Consider the following 26,769-nt stretch of genomic DNA (forward strand, 5'->3'; position numbering starts at 1 on the left):
GCACGTGCATGGCAAAGCTCATCAGCTGCACAGGAGAAACAGTAGAACTGGGAATAGGCCAATGGCCATAATAAACAAACTGCAAATTATAGAAGAAATTAAATCAAAGCTTTCTTTCTAATGTTTTAATATTCATCTGAGTCCTAGTGAACCATTGGTGGAGGATTTTGTAAAGAAATACCATTTAAATTTGTGCCCTGTGTAAAGTTAAGAGTGACTTATGGGGCTGGAAATTTCCTAATGTCTGCTCTGAATGCAACAGGGGACAATAAAGTTGCAGCAATTTCTGAGCAAAGAGATGTTCCTTGTGGGGCTGTGGACAGGAAGGGTGTGCTCCATGGGGCAGGGAGCCTCTGGGACTTGGTAGGCTCTTTGGTGTTGTGCATCTGTGTGTGTCCCTGGGCAGGGACACAGTTGTCTTTTAACCCTTTACACAATCCAGCAAAGAGCCACAAGAGACACCTCTGACACGTACAACTTTCCTGGGGCTCCAGGAAAAACAGGGAAAAACAGACTCTGACTTGGAGAAGTGTGCTAGGGAAGCACTGCTGAGGAGAAACTCGAAGGGAGAGTTGTGGGAGATGTTGAAGCCATTCCCTTCTGGGATGTGCTGCTCCCATTGCAGCAGGATCTCTCTCTCCTGACTGTATAAAAGGAGTGTTTCAATTATGCAAGGGCATTTCAGTGCAATTAAGGGGATCAAATTGTTTGATTGCTTAAACAGTGCTCTGCAAACATTCAGTCGGTCTGTTTTTTCCAAGTTTATACTACTGCCTTGAATGAGGAGGAGATGAAGAAGAAGGATTAGGCAAAGGTCTTTTTTCTGTGTCCAGCCTTTATTTTGTAGTTATTACATTTGGAAAAATAGAAAGCTTTTGGTATTGTTTGCTTTTATCAATGTATGTTTCCAGTTTCAAAAACCTGGGGAAAAGTGTCTTTCCCTCTCTCTTACTCTCACTCCACACTTGGCAAATGTCTTCTTTCATGCTTCTTATATCAAATCAAACAGCCATGAGCATGTTTTTTTAATAACTGTAGGAGGTGTTTTGGAAGGTGCAGTGGGCTTTGTAGCTGCACTCAGGCTGTCTGGTAACTGAGCCCAGGAACAGCCTCACGTTTGTCCTACAACCTAGAGCAGGTGTCGCCACTCTCTGCAGAGGGAGTCTTGAGGCGGTGGGAGGAGAAAGGGGCATCACAAAAGGCACTAAGTGCAGAAACTGCTAACGGCTCAGATCTTAGGAATTTGAAAATTGTACCTGTGGCGGGGGGGGGCGCACATCAAGTAGCTTTTAAGACAACACTATTCCTTTCATTTAAAAAAGAATAAAGTTAAAGTTTGCAAGAGGAAAATTTGGGCAGGAGGAAGTTTTTTTGGCTTGGAGGTACTTTCCTTTGTCTGCTAATACTCAAAATTTCAGGTTCTTTCTAAATCATTTTTGTTGAGAAAGGTCCTTACAAATTCAGAGCACTGAAGAATGGTGTTGTTTCATTGAAGAACAGTATCAGGTTTTGGATAAAAATACGTTTTTCTTACATTGTGTTCTGGTTTTTGAATTGCAGAGTGGGTACACAAACCAAAACCAAAACACTTTAAATTTCTTATTAGCAATGTCCCTTCAGATCTTCATTTTATCAGCGCATCCTGCCTGAACCTCATACTGTGGTGTTTGCTTTAGAAAGGGAAAACCAGAAATTACTCTGTTGAAATAAAAATGAACAGGAATTTTCAATAGTATGGGAAGAGTCCTACTTCTCCATGAAGAAGTGGAGATATGCAGGTTGCATTTCTATGTTCTGGGGCACATCTGCTGTTACAAATAAATGCTATCAGTCAATAATCCTCAGCAGCTGTTCAGTAGAAGAGTTCCACCAGCTTCTTAGCAGAGCTGTGCTGATCATGGGAACGAGCAGCCCTGGCTAAACAGGGAGTTTTCTTCTGGGGGAACATCAGCCTTGGTGTTGTTTGAGTACTTTGGACACTAGTTAGAAACTTGGAGGTGATTGCTTTGAAGGTCCAAATGTCAGTGCTCAGGTGGAGCTTGATATGACTCATAAATATCTGGGTACTTGTGCAGCCTTGTTCAGGATGAGGCCCATGGGCATGGGCTGCTGCCCAAGGAGTGATGGCCCTGTGTGGGGACAAAGGAGAGGGGAACAAACTGGATGGGACACAGGCTGGCGTCCCTTGTGAGTTCTCACCCTGCCCTACAAAGCCTTTGAAGAAGGAGCCGAGGTGGAATGTGTACTGCTCTCTGCACCCCTGCCCTGTGGATACACTCAGAGATGTCCTGTGTTTTGTTTTTGAACAGGAAAAGCCAACAACAATGTACAGTGGGATGAGGACTCCGTAGAGTACATGCCAGCCAACCCAGTCAGGATCGCATTTGTCTTGGTTGTTCATGGCAGAGCTTCCCGGCAGCTCCAGCGCATGTTTAAGGCTATTTACCATAAAGACCATTTTTATTACATTCATGTTGACAAGGTAATATATCACTGGTTATAAATTGCCTGTCTCACCATCTGTCAGTCTACCCATCCTTGTCATCTTCTTCATCTTCCCTTTACCTCTGCTGCATAAAGTGCACGTCACTTTTTGTCTCTCCATCTGTTACATGTTTGGAGCCTCTCTTTTTTTTCCCTCCCCCTTAAATTTTCTTTCTTGTTGTCTTCTTTATGTAACAGCCTCCATTCCTCCTTCTGTGTCGATGAGTATCTCCCCTTGTCTGGTGTACATTTAGTTAGCAGTAATTGATAAGTTGATGCAGAGTGAGGTGGTGGCTCATTGGATGGAGAGCTGCACTGAGGCGCCTTGGGCTCATGATACCCGTGGGAGGTGGTAGCAGTCACCTCCTTTTCAAAAGCCCTTTGGGATGAAAAATGGTGAATAAAGCTAATCACACTGGTTAGTGATTACTGTAGTTGTAATAAAAAATATTAGCCAGGACTCTCTGTGCATTTAGCAAAAGGAGGTTGTGTGCTGTAGTAAGTAAGGGCAAAGCAATGCACTTGCTTGACTCAGTGAGTCAAGAAGTAGGGTAGACATTTAGTGAACACAGGGAGAGATTATTTTGGACAGAATAACTTGAATGTATTACTGTTTTCTCCTGTAAAGCGATCCAATTACTTGCACCGGCAAGTGCTCCAGTTTGCCAGCCAGTACCCAAATGTGAGAGTCACCTCCTGGAGAATGGCCACCATCTGGGGAGGAGCAAGTCTTCTGACCACCTACCTGCAGACCATGAAGGACTTAATGGAGATGAGTGACTGGCCCTGGGATTTCTTCATTAACCTCAGTGCTGCTGACTACCCAATCAGGTACATTGAGTATTTTAAGAATGTACATGTTTTGTTCCTAAAGGAAGTAAGAATGGAGATATGCAATGGTGTGTCTGTGCTGTGATACAAGAAGCAGAGGAGCAGTTTTTGTTTTACAGCAGAAAACTCCTGTTGGTGAGCTGGTGTCTGACAGCCACGCTTTAGCCAAGGATTCAATCACCTGTTGTACCCTGTGTGGCTTCCATTTGCCGGGGGGGGATCTTCCATTGAGAGGCTGCCCCAGTTAGTCATTATTTCCAGCAAAAGGGGTACCTGCAAGAGAGGATGAGGAAAGAAGTGCTGGAGCTCAGCAAATGAAACTCAGTCATGGAGAGATTCCTCCCTCTCAGGACTCTGGTTAACAGTGTGATTTGATGTCTCAGCAAGTGTTGAAGGTGTGACTATAGATTCAGGTAGTCCTCCCTTTTTTTAGTACTTTTTCTGTGGAGGACAATGGTCATAGAAGTGACAAATAAGTTGCTAGGAGTCAATTATATCTTCAGCACCAACCATTGCCTGAATATCTTTATTCAGGTGGCATCAGGCTAAAAATGTCACACACCATCACATGATAAGGCTTGTGATTTTAAGTGAAATTTTATTCTTTCTGGATTTACATCACTCTGGTCTCAGAGCTGCATTCAGTAAGTTTGCTACATTGTGCAAAAGTAGGGAGTCTGTAAAAAAACCCAACTGAAACAAAAAACAACCAAAAAAACCCCAACAACAACAACAGCAACAAAAAAAGCCACCCAAAAATCCCCCAAGTATCCCAAAACCATGTTTAGGTTTAGGTTGTAAGAGTTATTAAGAAGAAGGAAACATGAAATTCTTCTTGTGGCTTCTGTTTCCCTCTATGCTGGAAGGAATCAATGAAAGGGGAAGTGACTTTCTTGGGCAATTTTCATGAGTGATGATACAACGTGGTTTTAATACTCCTGGAAGGGAAATATGCTTCCACTGGTTAGGTTTCTCTAAGATCTCTCCCAGAGTTTGAATCCCTTCCTGAAGATGCTCCTTGGACAGAAGTCACCACTGAAGTGAACAATGACAAAACCCCTGAGCCTGTGCCTTAGGAAGGATTTTGTGAGGACTGACAAGAGGCTTTATTGCTGGTGCCCATTTCTAAGCACTCTCATTGGAATGCAACACATTTTGGGGAGAAATATTAGAGCACAAGAGTTACTGATATGGCCTTGATATTAGAATATGGAGGTTTGAATTAAGATTCACAGTATTTAAACACTTTTGATGTGCAACAGGAAAAGAACTAACAATTTTGACATATCAACCTTGCTTATAAGGGAGAGTATGTAGTATTCTATATATCTCTTGAGTTTTGGGGAAAGCTAGCTTGTTATTCCCTATTACTCACTTTCCTGGGGAGGAATGTTGTATTGATGGTAAAAAGTGGACTAGTGCAAGACCAAAAAGGAAGAGGTAGGTGATGGCACTGTGAATCAAACAGGATAAATTGTAGGAGAGTGATTGCTGAAGGTCTAGTATGGTTGTACACTAGTGCCAGCAGGTGTGTCCAGTTATCCTGCGGTGCTGAGTCCACCCTAACCACCGTGTAATGCTGGGGCCATGACCTGGGGCAGTCTGAGCTGTTCCCAGTTCCCTGTGGAACAAGTCAAACCACAGGGCCAGATGGGCTTTGTGCCTTCCAGACACGGCCATCAACAGCCGCTGGATTTGTGGGGCAGGCTGTGGTTGGTTCAGTGGTAATGGAGTCTTTGAAATAACGCCGTGCTGTCTTGCAGTCATTCCAAGCCTGCTGCAGAAGTTGCAGGCACTTGTTTCTTCAGAGGGGGAGCTCTGGTGGGCGTGCTTCCCCCTTGCAGCCGCTCCCGGTGGCTCTCAGTGCCCGGGCAGGCTCTGACGTGCTCGCCTCCCTTCCTGCCAAAGCACTCTGGTACCAGAACTGAGGGGAGCTGCTTCCTCTTCATACCATGATGCGCTTCAACAAAAAATAAGAAACCTTTTTCAGTGCTCCAACTTCAATGGCAGTGACTTACAAGTAGTGTTAAGTACTTCTTTAAATATGGAATATTACAGCTATAAACCGTGGAAGATCTTGTCTCATCAAATATATATGAGTCCGTTTCATTTTCATGGTGGAGGTGCTATAAATAATTATTATTTATAATCTTTAGGAAAGCATTACATCCCTGCATAACCCAGAGAGAGATGATTGTTTCTCCAGGAAATAGTAAATAGGGTGTTTAAGGGATTTTTTTTTTTTTTTTTCTTTCAGATTCCATGCCAAGATTTGTCAGATAATGGGCTCGGGGCACTTTACACTTCTCTCTGGTTAGTCATATTGCAGTGGGTTTTGCTAGGTTTCCCTGCCTAAGAACATATGAATTTTGTGGATTAATAGTTTTTATCCAGAGCTGCTTCATATTAAGCTTTTGCTTCCCATCTGCCATTCCATCTGTAATACTGAAACCTTTACTACTTCTCTTCTGATAATAAAAGCTAATCCAACCTTCTAAGTCAAAAACCCCGTACTCAATATGTGGGGTTAATACAATATGATGAAGCCTAAATCTGTCCAGGGAGTAGTCTGGTATGTTCACAGACTTCAGTAGAATTGCCAGGAACCTTTCATCCTTCAGAAGAGATGTACAGAAGCAGATGTTAAGCATCATAAAATATAAAGGCATGGGAGAAAAATATCAGAACTATTCATTTTGTGAGCAAAACAATTAAAAATGTGTAAAATAAAACATATGCAAGCCAGGAAAATCCAGATACCTTTATTATTCCTCCTCATGCCTGAATGCTTTGTGTGTGGAGTCTGTAGGTCCAGCACTAGCACAGAGGAGGTCCTAATCCATGTGCTTCTCCTTCTTACTGCAGTACAAACCACTGGCAAACAGTCTGGACATAAAGTTGCCTCCAACAAAAGTATTTCCCTTTAATCATGAGGCAATATGTTATTTTTTGGCCTAAGTGAATAGTTATGGTGCATTATCAAACCTTGACTGCATTCAGCTCTGTTAAACATTCTCAGCAGGAAAAAGACGGTTGAAATGGCTAAAGACAAACCTCCACAAGCAGCTCAGAGGTGGGAGGTTGTGTGTCTGTCCCTCCTTTTGCTTGGGCTTGTGAATAAAAAAGGAACGCATGCCTGCAGGGTTCTCAAGAAATCATTCTCACAGTTGTTACATTCATAAAGAAATGAAAGAAGACAGCACCTTCCTTCCTTTTCCTTAACTTTTACATTTTAGTGGCATTTTTTCATAATTTAATGTCTTTTGTTTAGACAGCCTCTTTCAAAACCTTGTGGGAAAGCTATTGGTATCTTCAACCTCTTACTTTACATGGGTATCTATTTGCATTATTTATTAGCTCTGACAAACAACATAAAGTAGTCAACCTTATGTTCAGGGACTGAAATTTCACTCCCAACAAGGTGAACTATGGTAGAGCAACTATCCACGCTGAATGTTTAATGTGCATTGCAGGAGTCCTTGGATAATGTGGCAGGTGAAGTGTTGCACCACTTAAATTAAGAAGCTTAATGAGATCATTTAACAGTGAATGTCATGTCAGTGCTTACCTGGCCACAGAGCTTGTATAAAAAATAAACATAATGAAACATTTGAGCTACTTATAATTTACAGTAAATCGCTGAGCCTCAAGCAGCAAAGGGATCACCAAATCTAATTGCCAGCTAATGCTTGGTCTTTAATAAAGGTCAAACAAAATTATTAGCAGAAGCTTGGGGAGTACTTCAGGATAGTAAGAAAATAAAGTATCTTATTGATGGAGCCAGGAATGCAGATACAACTACATTTTCCATTATGGGCAATTATGGAACTTAAATGAAACCCAGTGAAACTACTTGTGTTTTGCTGCTTGACATTATTTGAGGATGAAGTTGTGTAGCCCTACTTTCATAAAAGCCTGTGTTGTGAAGAGTCAGATAAATGAGACACGTTCAGTAGAAGTTTTGGTCTGGCAGGTGAATGGAAGGTGTATGATAATACAAATAGCACCTGAGGTGCTACACACTCCAGGGAGTAAATGGGGTGGTCTGGCTGGGCCTGGTCCTTTAAACAGGTGCCAATATGGAGATTATCTTTGCCAACCAGAATAACACTCAGAAACTAAGAAAACTGAGCTAGCAGATAACCATTGACTGGCCTGCTCTTGCTCCATTGTGTTGCCCTCTGTTGGTCGAGGTAACATTGGTTGATAGAAAACCAAAGTGATGAATTCTAAATGAGGATCCTGGGCAAGACTGTATTTGCCAAGAGTGAAAAGGTGGGAGCACAGGGAGGAAGTCTTCAGGTTTTCGTTCTTGTAGTAGGTGAAAATAATTACGACCAACAGATTTTAGAAAGAGTTTCAGCCTTTGGGAAAAATGCTTCAGCACTTTATCAAGTTATTTTTCAGGTGCTAGAACTATCTGGGAGATCATATCTTTATTTCTGCCAGTGGCTCACTTTCATCCCCTGCAAAGCATGGGTGACCACCATTCTATAGAAACTGCATCAGGGATGATTTCTGTTCTGTCAAATTCACCATGACCTGCCCCAGTTTCACCTGTGACCAAAGGACACAACCTTTGGAGCAAGTTACAGGGAGGAAAAAAGAGAATACAGTTTACATGGAGTGGGTACACCAGACTGGAGCTCCCCAGCTGCTCTTCAAAACATCTCCGCTTTTGCAACATTCAGGCTTGAAATGTGATATTGGAAATACAGGAAGATCTCTTAGGACTGAAACAAAGCAGTTAACTTTCACACACAGCACTCTAGCTTTGGGAGAAGTGTCTGAGACCCAGTTGTGCCCTCTTGATGGCTGTGAACTTAGAAATCCCAAAGCCAGCAGGGCTGAGGAGGGCTGTGTAATGGCAAATAAGGTAATGCCATTGGCTCTAAAGGCAGTTCCACCTTCTCTCTGTCTCACTTCTCATCAATTTGACTTGACTTAATGTAACAGTTCTATGTCTCACTGAGATTCAGACTTCAGAGCTGTTCTCTAGAAATAGCTCCTTCCTGGTGCTACATAAATTGGCGCCAGAGATGAAGGGCTGGGTAAAGGATACTGACTTTCTAGAGCTGAGTTTGACCTTACACCCATATGAAGTGTTGCAGTGCTGATCTGAAAAGCAGCCCTTGCCGCCAGAGTAGCGTACCAGGCACTAGGCAGTGTTCTTTAAAGTGCCCTTTGGAATGTTATCCTAGGCTGGAGCACTGCTCAGTCGTCTCCCTACACTGAGAGGGGAGTACAGCACAGGTAGCTTTTGCATTAGAACATCTGTTAAGATGCCAGCACCTGAGGTTTTTATCTCAGGATTGTCACTGACATTGTATGTGGGTTTGTTTGCTCAGAATACCTTTATCTGGCAAGCCAGATGTCAATCCACTCTTAATGCTTCCCAGGGAACCTTTTTTCCTGTCCAAAAGGAACTTTATCAGTGTTTTTCTTGAATCTGCATTCTCTGAGAATTTCAGATTTGCTTCTTTCTTTAATCCCTCAAATAACCTTTTCTCCTCCTTTTTCTTCACTTTGCCAACACATTTGCTTGAGATTTATATATATTTTGAAAGTTAGCTTTTGGATTCGTTCTTCCACTTCTCTGTTTTACCGTTAAATTGTCAGTGGTTGGCAAAGCAGTGGTTTTCTGCATGGTCACTAAAGGGTGGGGTAAAATGTGGAAATTATTGCGGCTTAAAACATTTATTTACCTCTGATGTTAACGTAATGTTTTCTTCAAGCTGGCAAATGTTAGTGATGGGAGGCCCACCCTTTGTCTGTGCAGGCACAGCAGCTGAGGTTATTCCATCCACCCTCCCCTCCCGCATTTAAGGATATAAAGCAGCTTTTGCTTTGGGGAACTGACATCTGCAGCTCATAATAACTCCTTTGGATATTTAGTAGTTCTGAGATGTGCTCCATAGCCTCAGACTGGCAACAGAAATAAATGCACCCCAAGCTGGAACTGGCTGTGCAGGCACCTTTACTGTGCATGAGATTAAAGATACATCAGTAAGGCACAGGTTTAGAATAAGATTTATACTCAAAGTGCTCTTGTACTTGGAGCATCTTACCCTGTTGATTACAGTGCTGAACATGGAGCCCTTTATCTCTTCCCATGAGAACTGAGGCATCTGAGCCAGTGTCCGGGCCCCTGGGGGATCCTCGTGGCACAGCAGAGCCCCAGATGCCAGACTTGCAGTTTGATGGGCACTGCAGCCTCTGAGCCCATGTTGGGCTCCTGGCTGGTGGCCCCTTCTCTTCTGCCTTGGCTCTGGGGCTGCTCACAGGGAGGTCCTCAAGCAGAGAGCCAAAGAGTTTTCATCTGTTTGCCATTTGCTTTCTGGATGTAATTTATGTTTTGCTTATTTGTGACTGAGAAAAAAGTCTGTCTCCTAAAAAAGAGTTAACTGTGAGTCTGTCCTGGATTCATTTGCCATTCAGCCTGGTCTATAAACAATAACAGCACAAATGTTGTGATAACCATAATTTCCTAGGCTACAGTTCTATCTTTTGTCATCAGGGTGCTACAGTAATGCCTAGAACAGTGTTTTTGTGAGGGTAGCTGGTGTGTTGGGGCAGGGGAAGGCAATGAGCAGCATGAGGGACCTGGCCAGCTCCGTATTTCTCCTTCACAGCTTCAGGGATATTTACAAAACCTGTTTTTCACTTACAGCTTGTCTTTGTGGACAAATAGTGTGGGGTTACCAAGCCAAGAAAAGAGTCCTTTGTGCAGAATGGCTTTTGTACTTTGCGGCCGTGGTTAGGAAAATTCCCCGCGAGCTGCCTCGTACTGGCAAGCCCTTCCCGTGGTATTTAGCTGCTCACTGTGGTCCTGGGCAAGAAGCTGCAGTGGAGTTTGAGCTGCAGTGGGATGTTCATCATCAGGGAAATCACAGGTGTGACTTTCTCTCTCGTGTGCTCTCCCACAGCTTTGTTCCAAGGGACTTTGACTTTGGGTTAAGTCTGAGTTGGGTAAGAAGCTGCAGAGAAACAGGTCCTTGTGGTGTTTACCTGGGGTTTGTGAGCAAAAGCTTTAATATTTCTTCAACTCAGTTGAGTTTTGTTGTTTATTTTATTTTAGAAAGTTCAGTGAAATCGTTATCAAATTCCAAAAGCTAAAAAGTGCTTGAAAGAGGGAAACATTCCTATTACTGCATTTTGAATGTGCTCTCCTTTCGTGGGCCCGCTGAATTCTCTCAGGAAATTAAAAACCTGCTGAAATTGCCATTAAGACACTCTTTTGTTTAGTTTTCAGGATGCCACTTACAATAAAACATCTGCAAAATAATATCTGGTGGCAGTTCAAAGTGAGGATAATACAACATGTGCTGTTATACCTTTCCCAAGTCACTCTTAAATGGTTGTGAATCAAAAGACCATTAAAGGGTGAGCCAAAATGTTGTTCTGATTCAGTCTTTCAGTGGTGATATAGAAATAGGAAGGAGACGGAGAGATGAATAAATTTCTTTCCTTGAAAATAGGGCTAAAAGTATGGGAGTTGAATGGTATTTGATGCTCAAGATTTTTCAGCTCTCGCAGCTCTGTAGAACAAGTGCAGGATCTGTGAGCCTCTCCAGTGCTGCCGAGCTTGGGTGGTTCACAAGAGAGTAGGACACCTCTGTCTGTGGTGCTCTTCATCTTCAGGGATGTGCTGCAGAATGTGTCTCTTTTTCTAAAGCTTCTTCTTATTTTTCTTTATAGTCTTGTCTAGTTCTAACTGGTCAAAACCTTTCTATCTTGAGATACTGTGGAAGCTTTGACCTGGTAGTGCAGAAATCCCAGAGCTACATTTTGCTGTGCAATCCCAGGTGGAATTAGGGACTAGCTGGCTTTTACAGTTGCACCTTATTACAGTGGAACATTTCCTTTCTGCTCAGCCTGTGCAGAACATTGTATGATACCTCTGAATCTCTCTGTATAAATAGCATAATGCCTGTGACTGTTTGTGGTGGCTCTTCTGTAATTCCAGGCTGAGGGGAGGGGATGAGGCCCTAAATTCTTCATTGTAGCACATTCCATTCTGCTGCACGCAGTTTAATTATATCCATCCTCCAGCATTACTTGATGAACCAGCTGTAGGCACAAGCATCCCTAAGCTTTCATCAGGATAATTGCACTCTTTGCCACATTAGGAACTGGTTTGGGGCCAAGTCTTTTCTGAATGCAGAGCTGATCTTGGTTTAAAAGTTTGCTGCCCCAAAGTCACTTCTAGCAGGTAATCTTGCAACAGTGCATTCTTGGGACAGCTGAAGGCTAAAAGGTGTATAAATCCAAAGTGCTTATTTGTGTCACCTTATGGCTTTAATTGGGGCAGGCTCAGCTGTTTTGGCAGAGGCTCAGATCATTGTATTTATATAATGGGATGCACTGTGCCAGTCAGGTGCAAGGTGGCTTCCAGATGATTTCCATGGCAAGGGCTTGCAGGGACCATGGCTCTGCTTGCTCTGTGAGGGTCGATGTCACTGCTAAACCTTTGTATAGCTGCTATTGTGTGGGCACTGAAGCTGTTCCCATGGGGCTCAAGTCATGCTGCAGGTAGCAGCTGCTCAGCTACAGCTGAAGGCTAAAACACCCTGATCTTTCTTCTCTGTGGGAAACAGGTACATGTGGTGTGTCAAGAGATACCTGTGCTGGGTATCATCACAAAGTACCTGGAGAATCATTCGTGAACCACTGCAGCCCAGGAGAGGAGAGACAGCCAGGAAGTGGCTCTGTGTCACAGCCTGTCCCCTTGGCAGTGCCAGGAGATCACTGCCGACACACAGCCTCACTTAAGCTCACATGCCTTTTCTAGAGTCTTTTCTTGAGTTGAAATGCACCCCTGGTTCTCTTCTGATGGAATAAGACTGTATTGGTTGCAGCTCATTTGGCACAGCAGTGAGCAGGGACACAGCCTCCCACCCTGCCCGTTGTTTTCTCAGCAGCCCCAGTTACACCAGTTAGTGGATCTGTGTGTTCCCATTGCAAGCATCCTCTCTGCCACTGTTTGTGCCTCATGGCCCAGCTCTGTAGTCCTCACTGACTTACTCCAAAACAGTCCCAACCAAGAGTAGGGCAAGGCATCAGGTGGCACAAATTGTCAAAATAAGATCGTTGCTCAACCCAAATAAAGGTAACAAAATGTGACCTTTTGTTGTTAATACCAATTAAGTTTCCTTCCATCAGCTCTCAGTTCATTATCCCTTTCACCCCCCAGGCCCTGTTCTTCCATTTTTTCAGGGTTGGTGCAGAATTAATGTTAAATCCCATTAGCCTGACCCCGTTTTCCCTGTTTTGCCTTCTGCTCCTTTGAATTGATGCACTCCGACAGGTTGAATCAGCAGCTCAGGGACCAAAGGGAGTGGCAGGCCCAGGAGGAGCTTCAGGAAGGGCCTGGTTTCTAATAATTCACTTTACTTTTAGTGGAGTTTGTGGAAGTGCCTCAGCAGCAGATGAAGAGCCCTGGGCTGCATCCCTGGCACAGAGAGCACCACAGGAACCTTGTGCTGGTGGAGTCCCAGCACTCTTCCCTTGGCATAACTCCAGTCAGGAGATTGAAGCTGCTCACTGGAGGAGTGTGTATTTTCTGCTGTTTTCCTCAGAAAGATGAGAGGGGGGAAAAAAGTTTCTTTACCCAGGTCCATCTTTTTCACTGCATTAGAGGAACCACCTGCTCTCAGGGCAATGTCACACAGAGCTGGCCAGTTCTTGCCCAGGCTTACACTGTAAATTAAACAGGGAGATGGCATGACCCAGAAGTGCTGAGTTTTATACCTTGTGCCCCTTTAGAAGGGGCTTTTCTGCTCCCTTTCCCAGCAAGAGGAGGGTGGTCTCAGCTCCCTGCTGCCTCCAAGCTTAGCATGAGCACTTTGTGCTTCGTTATTGACATGCAATGGGGTGGCTGCTGTGGCAGCAGGGAGTGTCTGTGAGCTTTGGAGAGGATGCTGCCCCGCACCGTTCGGGGCCATGGCTCTTGTGCCTTCCCCTGCTGGGACGGGCTGTGGCAGGGAGAGGGCAGGGAGGGTGTTCAGAGTCCTGCAGGACCTCTCCTTGGTGTCTGTGGGCACATGCTGCCTTTGAGAGCATCCTGGGCAGGGTAGGGTGGAATGGCTCTGCTTTCCTGGTGTCACTGCTGGGTGAGGGTGGGGTGTCGGGGGGAATCGCCAGCAGTACAGTCAGAGAGCAAGTTATGTTTCAGAAACTGAGAGATTACCAAAATTTAACATTAAAGCTGGGGAAGTGGCCCCCTAACAACCCCATCCAAAAAAGCAATGATTTCTCGTGAGTCTTAAGCTGCAAGACTCTTGCAGCTGGTGGAGGAACACACAGATCACAATGATGGACTTTAAATCCGAGTTGGATCTGCTGATAAATCCATCCCTGGCATGGAACTGGCCCAGGGGGACGCCGGAGGGTCTGTGCTGTGGCAGGACAGCAGGACTGCACCCTGGACTGACAGACCCCACCAGGCAGAGCTCTGTGATGAGAAGCAGGGTGAAGGAGGTTTCTTTCTTTCCACTTTCTTGGAAGAAACTGAGCAGTTTTAATTATAATTGCTCAACAACTATCAAACCATTTTTCAACAATTAGCAAATCATTTTTGCTATTGACTGGTACAAGTAAAATTTCAGATGCACGTGGGAATGTGTGAATTGGATGAAGTGAATGGTGGCTTTAAATCTGTGCTCATATTTAATTTTAATTTCTCTTTTTGCACAAAACTCTTGATAATTTAATTTTAGAGATGGTGAAAAAAAAATGCTGAATATAAATTATGCAATGTAAAATATGCACGGTATAAACAAACAAAAAGCTCCTATTCAGCCCAATATCTAGATTTTTTTCTTTTTATACAAAGTCTCACTAATTTGAGTAATGAACTTGATCATTTCTGAAGCTCACTCCACTTGCTTATTTAATCAGTGATTATTGTTTTCATCAAAATGGGATGTATCGTGTAGGCAGATGAGGTTCTACATGAATATGGAGCAGCAGACAAACACTGGAAAAGCACAAAGCGGTGAGCATCATTCTGTACTAAATAAAATCCCAGTGCTTTTATAAAGCTAAAATTATATCATGTTTAGTTTTAATAATTAAATATCCTTGGGTATTAGCAGCTGGTTAGTCAAGTATTTCAGTACTCTCTTTTTTCAGATACTTTTCAGCAGATACTAAGTGGGCTCAGATGTTTTTGTGAGATAGGGTAATACTGTCTGTCCTAACTCCTGGTACTGCTGCATCCTCACAAGTGATATTCTGGCATTCCCAGGACCATGGTCCATCCAGAGTTCGTGGCAGTTACCTGTGGGAATTCTCTATACTGATCCCTGCAATGAGGCAGTGATTAGAAATGGAATCAGGTAAAGGCAACTTTGTGAGAAGCAAATTATCTTGACAAATACTTTCCAGCAGCCTTAGAAGTCATGTAGTAATTGACAGGAGTTACATTTGCTGCCACTGTGCCACAGTGGATGGGGCCTTATGGAAAGAAGTGGTTGCTTGGGAAATATTCCTGTGGAGAATTCCCTGCCATGAGACAAGGCAAGGAAAGACAGGGCAGTTCTGAGAGTGGACAGTGCTGATTTTCATCTATTAGCATGCTGTCACACGTGGAGCAATACATTTTCACAGCCTCTAAACTGGGAAACACCACAAAACCTTTGTTATGATTTCCCATAGCCTATTCCAGGAACACAGAGCTGGGTTTATGCTCTGGCTTACACAAGCATAAACTGAGTGCACTGCACTGATTCTGGAGCATTACAGATGTGAAAACAGGATAAAGTCCTTTGCACAGTGCTTTATCAGTAGGAAAGAGAATAGAAAAAAAGTCTTTTTCTCATTGATTAAAGGACTTGGCAAGAGGGAAATTGACTCACTTTTGTAGGTACTCAAAATATTTTAAGGAACAGAATGTGGGTAATTTGTGTACTGCTTTCTCCAAAGATGCACTTTGGGCAGGAGGTGCATTTACCAATGTTTCTGTCACTCCACAGGTTTTTTTCTAGTGAGAGAAAGCCCTTATTGTCATAAAAGTTTTAAAATAGAGGTATGCTGAAAAGAGAGATTTGTTTTTTTTTCCTTACAGGATTAAAACTAAGTAAATAACCTCATTAAATTTAGACATTCTGGGCATGAATCCTCTTTAGACACATGTCTCAATGTAAATAGCAGCGTGGCTTGAAGCTGCGTAGGTAACCTCTTCAGGTGCACGGCTGCTTCCTGCTCACTGTCCATCAAAATGATCATTTACATCAACACTCACCTTCCTTATTGATGGAAATGAAAAATGTGATAGACCTTTGACAGCGGGATATTAAAACAGCCTTTCTGTGCCAACTTGTCAGCAGATAGGTGTGTTCATTAGTTCCACACTCTGCATTCCATCAGTCCTTACACTCTTAATAGAAAAAGGTTAAAAACATTTGCATTTGGACTTGCTGATGTCATATGCCAACTTGGTGCATTTTTACCACAAAAATCACAATTCTTTCCATTTCTCCTGAGCACAGCTACCTTGGAAGGTTGCTGACTGAAGTGGCAGTGGCAGCTATTAGTGGAAGGTCAGCTAAAGTGACTAAGGGGAACATTGTCCTCACTGTGCTTTGTGTGAACCCATCTGCCTGCATGTGACAAGTTTCCCAGAAGTTCTTCCCGGTGTGGGCAGGCTCACCTGCCCCTGCTGTGCTGCTGCTTCTCCTCCATTGTAGCATTAATTTGGGAAGAATTCAGCTTGAACCGGAGCGGTGACTGTTGTTGGCTTGTCTTCTGCAACTCTGCCGTGTGGCATGGAGAGGAAATACGGACAAGAGCAATCACTGCTGGTGCTGCTCAGGGGAGAGCAGAGCTGGGCTGAGCTGCTGCTGCCAGGGATCCTGGCCTGGCTCCAGAGCAGCACCTGTGCCCCTTCACGGGCCAGAGTGAGGCACCTTCCTCTCTAGTGCTGGGGGATGTTGCATCCTGTCTGCAGAAGAGACCCCAAGCACACTGTGGCTCATCCTTTGCACGCCTGTGAACCCCGAGCAGGGGTGATAGTATTTAACCACTGATCCTACCTGGGAGCTATTAAAACTGGAGATGGTGTGTTAGCCTCTTTTTTTTACACTTTGTAGATTTGTACTCCCGGCAGACACGCTGAAGAGGGCACCAGGCAGATGTGGCAGTTCTCTTTCTTAAATCGCTTTCACAAGCCCCTGAACAGAAACCTCTGCTTGATTTCACCACTACCAAAAGGAAATCTGCTTACTCAAGGCTGGCACCTCGGTTTGGGAGAGTGGCACTGGGGGATGTGGTTTAGTGATGGGCTTGGCAGTGCTGGATTTGATGATCTTAAAGGTCTTTTTCAAATTAAGCATTTCTGTGATTCTATGTTTGGAGCTGACATAATGCTGAGTAATCATGTGATTCTGTGAATGCTAAGCATTTTAGATCAGAGTGTAAGCTGAAGAGTCTAAACCCCACATTGCTGTATTTTCTCAGCACTGATCTGCATTATTTTAATTTCCAAATACAAATAATGGGAATGCCAGCAAGGCTTGATGAACAGTTTTTGCCAGCACTGATAAAAATGGGCATTTTTTTCATGCATTTCAACTGACATCTCTTGTGGATTTTGTGGGAGAGGAATTTTGCTTTACTCCAGTATATACCTTTAACAAGTTTTCTAGCCCTTATCTAAGTTAGACACACGTCCCTGCCTTTACTTAAAAATATTTATTTGAAATAAGCATTTTTAGGCCTTTCTAGCAAAGGCTATCTGTCAGGCACTCAAATTCTGGGCTAGCAAGATGATAAAAATAAGTAATGGTGGTGATATGCTGCTGATTCATAAACTTAAGTAGAAAGTTGTTTAACAAATCAAGAGTGAAAATTTCCTTCCTTTTTAGCAAAATACCTCTGAGCTGCATGCATCAATACCAGGTTATTTGGGGAATAAGTCATCCTGCACGTAGCAAATTTTCTTTGATTATTTTCGTGTGTACCAGGTCTTACGCAGTTGCACATTTGGAAGGTGCTTCAGAAGCTTTTGTTATTCAAGTATTTTTCAGTGCATTTGTTGTTGTTAAGCATACAAATAATCTCGACTTAGCAATTGCGTGCAATTAGATTTATGAAAGGAAAACTACCTTAATGTATTTCATAGTTCTACTCTAAAATATAGTAACTTGCAACTTACAGCGCCTTTAACATCAGAGAAAAAGAGCTGCATGTGACATGGTATTACAGGGTAGTGTTTTTCTTATTTACTTTTTACTGCAGCAGCAGGGATGCTGAGAAAATGTCATTGTCACAGATGAATTAATTCTTAGGAGCAATTCAGAGTACTCCTGGGACTGAGGGGATTTAGTGAAAATGTTTCATAAACACCAGTGAGTTAAATCTCAAAACATTGGTGAGTTGGTGACGTGCCTGTGGTGGAGATTGACAATCTGAGTTATAACTGGATTGGCCTCCCTGGAAAAGTCTCCTTAATCAATGTACTTGTGCACCTAAGAGACTAAATATGAGTTTAAGGACAGCTCTCAGCTCTTGACCTTGTTTGTAATCCTTGCATATTCTGCTTCTGGACACGTGGACATATGGGCCCTGACCCATAAAGTAATTTATGACAATACAGTGTGAAAGTTGCATCATTTTGGGAGAGCTCCAAGTGTGCTACAGTTCAGCACTTACTGTTCAGGACTTCACCAGATCAGAGACACAGTGATTGCACCATTGTATGGTGTATTTGATAAAGGTCCTGGAGATTTAAAATGCTTGTGTTGAAATTGTGCTATAAAATAATTGGAAATTGAGTAATTTACTTTTTTTCCCAGTGAATATTTAAAGAAAGTCAAAAGCAACGTTACAAAGTTTTAATGAGTGCATGCGGTGAGAATTTTATTATCATAAAAGCTGCAGGGTTTATCAGCTGATATAGGGCTGGAGTTTTTCATTAGCCAAGGGCCTTTCAGGGTTTCATGGGATATAGCTGGAAAACATTCCAAACAAATGAATATTCTATTTTAAAAGAATAATGAGACATTGAGGGTTTTATAGACTCCAAAGTTTGCTAAACCAATATCTCTAATTAGATGGAGAAACTCTCTATAGAGGCTTTGCATCAACGGCAGTACACACAGCAAATGTTTTAAGCATTTACATATCAAATACCGCTGGCAGCGTTTTGGCAGCAGTCCAGAACTGTAGATAGTTTTAATCACATTTGTTCATTAATCCTTGGTGGAATTCTCTTATGTGGTCTCTTTAGGATTTTCATTTAAGCATGTGCTGCCGCTTCTCAGCAGTGGGCTTATTTATTTATTTTATAAATGCCATCTGAAGCCTTGAATTTATAGAAAATAGGTTGTGGAGTGGCTCAGGAAGCAAACGATGGAGTATATTCTATTTTCTCTCAGCAGATCTCCTTTGTACCCAGGCATTTATGTACTCTCACTAGGAAGAGGTTTATTCAGCAGTGTGACATCTAAAAAAGACTTCCACTCTTTCTTGACTATGTGAGTTCCTTTCTTTTCCATAGGAAGCAGACAATGGTTGAATGGGAAGCAGTAATTGAAAGCGCAGCCCAGATGACTGTGTTGCTAATAGAATGCCTTGAGCATCACACAGCACTGGCGGGAGAGTCGCTGCATCCCCTGCGATGAGTGATCGGTGCTTGCAGCATGCAAGTGCAGAAGGCTGACATGGAAACACACAGGTGTGAATTCCCAGCCCTGGTGGCAGCGCTGGTGCTGGAGCACAGCTCTGATCTCCCAAGTACTCCAGCGAGCTGAGCTGCTGAGGCAATAGTTTTCTTCCATTATCTTGTTCCTCCGTTAAACCTGACTTGAAAGACAAAACAAGCCATTTAAGACAACACTGTTGTAAAAGCAGAGGTATTAACTGTCACCCAGAGCCTTTCTCATGCAGTTGGCCTCTGAAATTGTATCTGCTGTTCTCATTTTTATGGTTTGTTTTATGAGTGGCTGTTGTTATAGGAATCAGCTTTACTGAGAAAAGCCTGCCGTGCTCGTCCTTGTTCTGTGGTGGATAGCAAAGGCTAAATATAGCCTTCCCCTTTCTTTGCATTTTTAGATGGCAGACTTGTTGGGGTTTTTTTTTCTTACTTCAGCCTGAGTCAGGCCCCACTGAGCCTCCCTTGCACTAATTTGGCTTTGGAGAGGAAGAAGGACTTGGGAGCACCAATGAAAGGGTCATGCTGCCTATCCAGGGTCTGAAAGCTGAGCCCTGCAAACTTTTTCCTGCATTCTTCTCATGCTGCATTTGCATGGTTGGTCATCTTGCTACAGGTGTTCCAGGAAGAGGTTTTGTAGCTTTTGGCTTTCTTCTGTTGGATCATTTGTCTGTTGCTTCCTTTTGTAGGGTTACATGCCGTGCCCACATGCATGCCAAAGTGGAGGGACCAGAACAAGTCAGGATCCCTTTCTGGAGAGGGAAATGCCTCGAGTGCTTTCAGAGTGTGCTGGATGCTGTGCAGGTGTGTGCAGCAATTGGCAAAAACCCTTCCCTGTCTCCTGGGCTGCTCTCCTTCCTCCCCAGCTCCTCTGTGCCCCTGCAGGACTGTCAGGCAGCTGCAGAACCTGGGGAGCCAGGCAGAGCACAGGCACTCCCTGTGCAAGAGGGAGAGTGATAGCCCGGGCTTAGGAATAACCAGGGAAGGAACTCTCCTGGAGGAACTCTCCTGCCACAGGGGCTTGGTAGTGATGGCATGCCCTAATACTCTACAACACAGGGTTCATGAATATGAAATTCATAACTTACTGGAGTCGGTGAGCTTAAGTATCATTGTAAGAATTTATTGAAAAGAAGGTAGCAGAATTTAAGGCATTCAGTTCTTCCACTTTGAGGCTCTTGTGTGCACATCTGCATGTTTAACCATATTAAGCATTAATATCATGCTTAACTCTGAATAGGTTAGTTTGCCCCATAATTCCAGGTTTTGTCTCTGCAGTCTTTTCCTTCTAGTGATCTTGGCAAAGATCTGCTGGGGTTGCTGTAGGTCTGGGTTCTGTGGGGCTGTGCCTTCACACAGTCACAGGAGTCCTGGGAAAGGAAACTGTGGGGATGAGTCAGGTGGGTACGGGTGGAAATACCAAAGCTTTGGGCGGGGAGAACTTCTAACAGTTTTGACTTTTTGCTTCTGACTGTATGTTTGCCTTCATCATCCCTGCTTCAGAGGCCCTTCATTGCTGCTTCAAACCACATTAGCCTCCTTGCCCTATTCTCCCAAACACTTTTGCCTTTGTGTTTCTTTTTTTGCCTGTTCAGCTGCTTTTGTAATCCTTGCCTGTCTCTCCAGCACCCCACACCAGACAGAACTACTGCTGTGTTTGCTGCCACCACAGATCACCATGGCAAGGCTCCCCTCCCTGCACTAACTCCTCCTCTGAAGCAGCCAGCAGACTTGTCATTAGATAGCCTTAAGTTAATCAAGCTGAATAATTAATAAACTCAGAGCAGTTCTCTTTCCTTCATCCAATTCCTACACAGGATCAAAACGTTTTGTTTCCATACCTGTGTGCTGCCAAAAGCTTCTGAATATTTGATCTAACTTAGCCAAATTGTTATTAACCTGTATAGGTTTTGACATATTAATAGTCCTATTGAAATGGCTGCTGTTCCCTGCATCCTTCAAGTTGCCCATGTATTAAAGTACCTTGCTGAATCAGAACCTTTTTATTTGCCATCACTATCTTCCAGAAGTAACAATCTCTTATTTTCCTTTTCTCATATTCTCCAGAGGCTTTCCTAATCTGTTTTCACAGCTGCAGACCGAGGGCATCTCTGCTCTTTGTGTGAATTAGTCACTAGGGTTGGAGGGTTTGCTTAGAGGCATCAAGACCAGCGCTGCCTCTTGCTGTCCGCAGTGTCCGGCCGTGGCTCTGTGTGTGCAGGGACTCGCTCGCACCGCTCCCTGCACAGACCTCCAGCGTGTTCAGGCAGTGCAGACACAAAGTCACTGTTCCTCTCCCAGTTTGTCATTCCAGTCCTCAGTGTATGGGCCGTATTCTGAAATTATTGCCATGCTCAGTGAGTGCTTACTGAGTTTGCCTGCTCACACCCTGGGACACCCCAGCCCAAGGCCAGGGGCTGCTCTTGAGGGAACACTGATAGCAGACTTTGCTTTGGCAATATCTTCTGAAATTCCTTCTGGATATAGGACTCACCTTTTCCTCTCCCTTAGACCTGTAACTCTAATCTTGACCTAACCCCAAGCAGAGTCCCAGCCCAGGGGCTCAGCCACATCCCCAGGTGAGCAGTGCCATGGGTTGAGTCACTTCTGCAGCCTCTGGGGCCCCACTGCCTGCCCCACCGCATGCTGCCATCCTTGAGCCCAGCCCTACAGGGGCTTGGCTGAGCTTTGCTGAGTGGCACCTTAGCAGGCAGGTGGGCCTGCACCCCTGCCACCCCTGTCCACCTTTGCTGCAGGAGGAGAGCTGTAGGACCTTACCGAGGTGACCTCAGCAAGGCTCTGGGGAAGATGGGCACCCCCGTCCCAGCTGGCAGACCTGCCCTTGCTGAACACCAAATCTGCCTCAGTGAACTCAAACGTGCTTTGTTTCCCAACACTCTTCTTCACTTGTCATCTTCTCGTGGCAGCCCTCCCCCACGCACAAGCTTTCTCCACTCTTGGAGTTCACTGGAGGATTAGTTTTGCATTTCTCCCTGTGTGCTGCACACCTGAAAATGCCCATTTTCTCTCAGCCTCTCTACACTCACACCATCCTCCTCCCTGCTAATGATACAGGTAGCCAGTTGACTAATCCTTCTCCCTGGTGCCTTGCCCTCCAAGTGAGTTTAATAGCAAAAGGAAATAGAAGTGGGAGCTGTGTGGATGCATCCATTAGGCCCAGCCTCAGGCACCAACTGCAAAAGGGCTTTTTCCTCAATCTGTGTTCGTGCTGTGTTACACACTGGGGAAACTGATAGCAATGTGATATGTAGCATTAGTGTGTTTTTAATCAGTAGCATGAACTACCCTCCCTCTCCCCATGACTTTATTTCCTTCTTAGGGAGGCTGTATTGCACTTGTTACTTTCTGTTTTACCATGATAGTTAGTAAAAGACTTTGTGCCAAATCTATGCTCAGTGAATTATCCCTGAAATTTGTGGAGCTACAGCAGAATTTAATTTGGCAGTGTGGAGTTGCAGTTGCTCCCACTGATGTCTTCAGCTGAAAATCTCAGCTTTTGATTGCCTTACTTAGAGAAGAAGTGGCCCATGTCTCCAGTCTTTGTCCAAAGGAGTGCCAGAGGCATTGGGAATAGCTGGTGCCAGAGGCACTGCCGTGGCAGAGACGGTGTGAAGAAGTGTGGCAGCAATCTGTGCCAGAGGCGTTTAGGAAATCTACCCCTGAAGGCAGAGTTTTCTGAAAGGTGAGGAGGATTTTAACAAATGCATTAACATCGATGGAGTGTTCAATACCTTTGATTTTCTTCTTAATGTCTTCTGGTGGAATGAGTCAGAGGTGATGTGCAGCATCCTCATGATGTTGGGGCCAGAAGGAGCACTTTGAATGAAGCTTAATAGAAATTCAGTGTGCTGCCATGCTGAGCATAGAATTGGTTGACTGCATAAATCTAAATGTCAATTAACTAGAAACTTTTACCAAATGGAACTATGATATTTTAGTTCCATGTTGTCAACACGTGAAAAGAAGCATATTAATGGACAGGGAGTAAAATTTGGTATGAGCTCTGTAAAACAAAAATTAAAAATATTCAAAGTAGGACCAAGATACCACCGATGTTTTCAAGAAGAGGGAAAATGTCAATTTATTGATTACTTTGAGAGCTAAGCATCATTTGGGCATTTATAAGAATTACCTGAAAACTGAGAAGCAATGAGAAATTTGTATGGCAGCCCCAACTCCTGATACACTTGGTAGAGTACTGCTGAATAGCAAAATACAGGTTGGTGAGCAATCTAGAAAGGATAATGTTTTATTGAGTGGTGTGGATTGTTACTTTGGTTGATTTGATTTTTATCCTGTAAGGAAATTAAAGCTCAAGCACTTCCAAACTTGATTATATTTCTAAAGATCATCTTTGCATGCCAGCTTTTGCCTAGAAACTCACCCGAAGATGTCAGCCATTGAAACCATTTCATGTGGAAGCATTGCTAAGTAAATTCACTAAATGCCTATTCATCCCAGTAAGATGGAGAGTCACTGGAGCAGCAAATGTGGAAATCTGCACAGCTTACTATACAGAAAGCAGTTTCTGAGTTTGCCAAATTGAGATGCAGAGTCTGACCCTGGGAGGTATTGCAGCTCACATGAGGGAGTAAAGGAGGAGGGTCTCAGGGCCCTGTCTGGCAGGATGGCTGATTGACAGATAATTCATTTGGTCTAGATAAAATCAATGAGATTATTAAGTTTACTTGGCTGTTAACATTTCCAGGTTGTTGCAGCCTGACCCCAGAAGTTAAACACATTTTGTACAGTTAAACACATTCAGGTTTAACTTGGTTTTATGTGGCTTATAATAATGAAATGTTTTCAAAAATACAGTACTATTGACAGCTTTTATCTTGAGTCTTTCTGCCACCAACTTCATTACAGACCATTGCTTGAATGGTGTTGTATCCGTAAGGTTGTGGGTTTGAATGCAATTCAGGAGATTAAGATCTTTTTAATGTGATTTATTCAGTTTTCCTAAATATGCTGATCTAGATAAATAGAGAACATTTTTGCTCCATTGTTAAAGAAATAACAGACCACAAAAGCTGTCAAGCATAAATACATTCCTGGACATGTCAGCTGAAATTTTGAAAATGCTGGTGTCAGATTGCCTGTCATGCTAATCAGAATTAACCTTCTAAATTCCTTTGTTCCTGTTGATTATATTGCCTTTTTGACATCAAAATTCTCTTGCTTTATGCATTCCAACCTTGGCCTGTTCTCTATTTCACAATGAAAACAAATAAAATGCCAATAGATACTGAACCAAATTCCCTAGGAAATATCTAGCAAAGCACGTAAAATGGAACTATCAATGCAGTCATCTTGCAGCTGGATTTTCATACTTAAAAAGTGTTGAGCAGTACTACTTCATACATTACTCTCTTATAGTGCTTAAAATACCTGCCAAGGGTTGATAAGAAATTTGCTAAGGTGTAATAAACCTGTGCTTCCTTCCAAGTATGGTTTCCTGAGCAGAGGGGGTGATTGAAGTTTAGCAGCAGGATGGAAGGTTTTTTTCGAACCACCTCCTTCAGAATCTGAGAGTGGTCCCCAAATGAGAGCAATAAATCTCTAAATTGCTCTAGGCACAGCGGTTTTCACAGAGTAATTTGTGCACCCTTTTTCTTTCTCTCACAGGACAAACGATCAGCTCGTGGCGTTCCTGTCCAGATACCGTGATATGAACTTCTTGAAGTCACATGGGAGGGACAATGCAAGGTGAGCTGACCCTTTCCTCACCTGTTTTTTTACCAGAGCACTGAGAATTTATGGTATGGTGATGGTTTTCCAGAATTACCTGATTGAAGAAATCCCTAGTCCAGGAAAGAGAAGTGAGTGAGGAGGAAATCCTTCTCTGAGGATTGTTGTTTCTTGGCCCAGAGTGACTCATTCTCAGAGTCAGAGACGCTTTTGTGGGGAGAGGGGCACTAAGCTGACTGCTGCTGCATCCCCTGTGGACTTGGCACAGGTCAGTGTTTTGTGAGCACGTGGCAACTGCCCCACACACCAGCACTGCCCAGGTGGCCCCAGGCACGCTGCTGAGCAAGACCTGTGTTAGCTGAGCTCTGCAGCACACCTGGCATGGGCAGAGCCCGGGTGTGGGAGCCTGTAGCAGCCTGCAATGCGAGCAGGGGTGAGGATGGTGGCTGGAGCTTAGCACAGTCCTCTAACGTTTGGAGGTCCTTGGATCAAAATTCATCTTCCTCTACCCTGCACAGATCTCCCAAAGAAGAGAATGTGCTGTGTTTCCCACCAGTCATCAGTAATTCTTAAACTTGTCATTGTGGTTTGAGGGAGCAGCAGTGACCAAACACCATCTTCCAAAGACTTCAACAACCTCTGCAGATGAAGGAAGTTTCCCGTGTGACTGCAGTGGTCCTGTTTTCCTATTCATAGTTTTGCTGTTTCTCTTTTTTTCTGGTTTTGTACCATAACAGCAGTCCTGCTGCACTTCCAGAAACTCCATATGCTGGGTCCCAGTGGCTTTGCATCTAAAAATATTGTTTTATTCTGCCTGGGTCACCAGGTCCTCCCTTTATTCTGTAAAATGTCAAGTGTACCCAGAGAATGTGACATGCTGAGTCGCGTGTTCAGCATAGCAGGCAGGCAGAATAACTCACAAGTCTCTCTCTCTTCTTGGCCGTTCTTACTCGTCACCAGATTTATCAATTCTGTCATGTTCCTGTTTAAATTAAGTCCTCACGAGCATTCATCTTGTGCATGCACAAATTCTATAGCAGGTAGTAAAAAATAATCCTGTGAGGAGTCATATTTAAAGCCAAGTCAACAGTTTTCACAGGAGAGTCCCTGGTTTGGGAAATGCAGAGTGTCAGAGTGATTGGCAGACTCAGCTCCAGCTGGCAATAGTGATCGACAGCAGAGTTAGTGTGGAAAAGAGGAGAGAAAGAGTCAGGGAAAAGCAGTTGGTCTCTTGCCTCCTTGTGTCTCTGGTCTCCTGAGTCTTCTCAAACTCCTTGAGCTGGCTAAGGAAAATAACTAATGGATTATGACACACCAACATCAGGCTGGTTCAAACATGCCAACTTCAGCTGGATCAGAACAATTTAGATCAATTAAACACACTAAGCTGATATTAATTTAATAATGAAATGAGCTAATGTGCCACTTGTCCTTCTGTCACAGGAATAGCAAACTCATTTAATAGTTCAATGGTTCTCTTTGTATAAACAACTGAATACCTTTTAGATTATTACAACATGTCACCATATTTTTTTTTTTTTTTTCCTGGATTTCTACCATAAACTCCCTGTGCATTAGGGGACATGATTTGGGACATGAATGCAGATTTGCCATCCTTGTCTGCCACGGTTGCCTAATCCCTGAGTCCCATAGTGCTCCCACTGCTGACCACTGGATGAATGGATCCTTTCACATTACCCCTTGGCATGTCCCCAGGTTTTCTGTCAGGGCGGTAGAGTGGCTTCCCTCTTCCTGCACAGCCCAGGCAGCTGTAGACACACTAAAGCCAGCAGCTGCACATGCCTCTCAGTAATGCTGGTGTTGGGTAAAAATTCATTCCATTGTTTCCAAAAGCTGATCAAAAAGTAGTTATCAGCTGATTGTATTGTGGGTGAATTTCCAGCTGTACCTCCACCTGTTGAGAAATACCTGAAGTGAAGATTTCTAGCCTGATATTTCACGTTTAGTGTTCGAGTGACTCAGTCTTGACTAAACTGGTCAGTGTACCCTCTGCTCTCCCCATCTGACAGGCAATTCCCACCCGACTTTCACCAAGTGCCCAGGTGTGTATCACACCAGTGATAATCAGA

The 26,769-nt window shown here is 43.7% G+C and overlaps 1 protein-coding gene across 3 annotated transcripts in view; it reads left to right on the forward strand.

Annotated features, from left to right (window-relative positions):
• Positions 1 to 26,769, forward strand: part of XYLT1 (xylosyltransferase 1) — a 178,736-nt gene that overhangs the window by 112,770 nt on the left and 39,197 nt on the right. For all 3 annotated transcript variants that reach the window (XM_040079050.2, XM_040079051.2, XM_040079052.2), the window contains 3 exons: positions 2,310 to 2,482; positions 3,113 to 3,315; positions 24,617 to 24,697. In XM_040079050.2, coding sequence (XP_039934984.1) covers positions 2,310 to 2,482; positions 3,113 to 3,315; positions 24,617 to 24,697 — 457 coding nt within the window. The remainder of the gene's footprint in view (positions 1 to 2,309; positions 2,483 to 3,112; positions 3,316 to 24,616; positions 24,698 to 26,769) is intronic.

The sequence above is a fragment of the Hirundo rustica genome, chromosome 15 (genome assembly GCF_015227805.2).
Source record: "Hirundo rustica isolate bHirRus1 chromosome 15, bHirRus1.pri.v3, whole genome shotgun sequence".
NCBI lineage: Eukaryota > Metazoa > Chordata > Aves > Passeriformes > Hirundinidae > Hirundo > Hirundo rustica.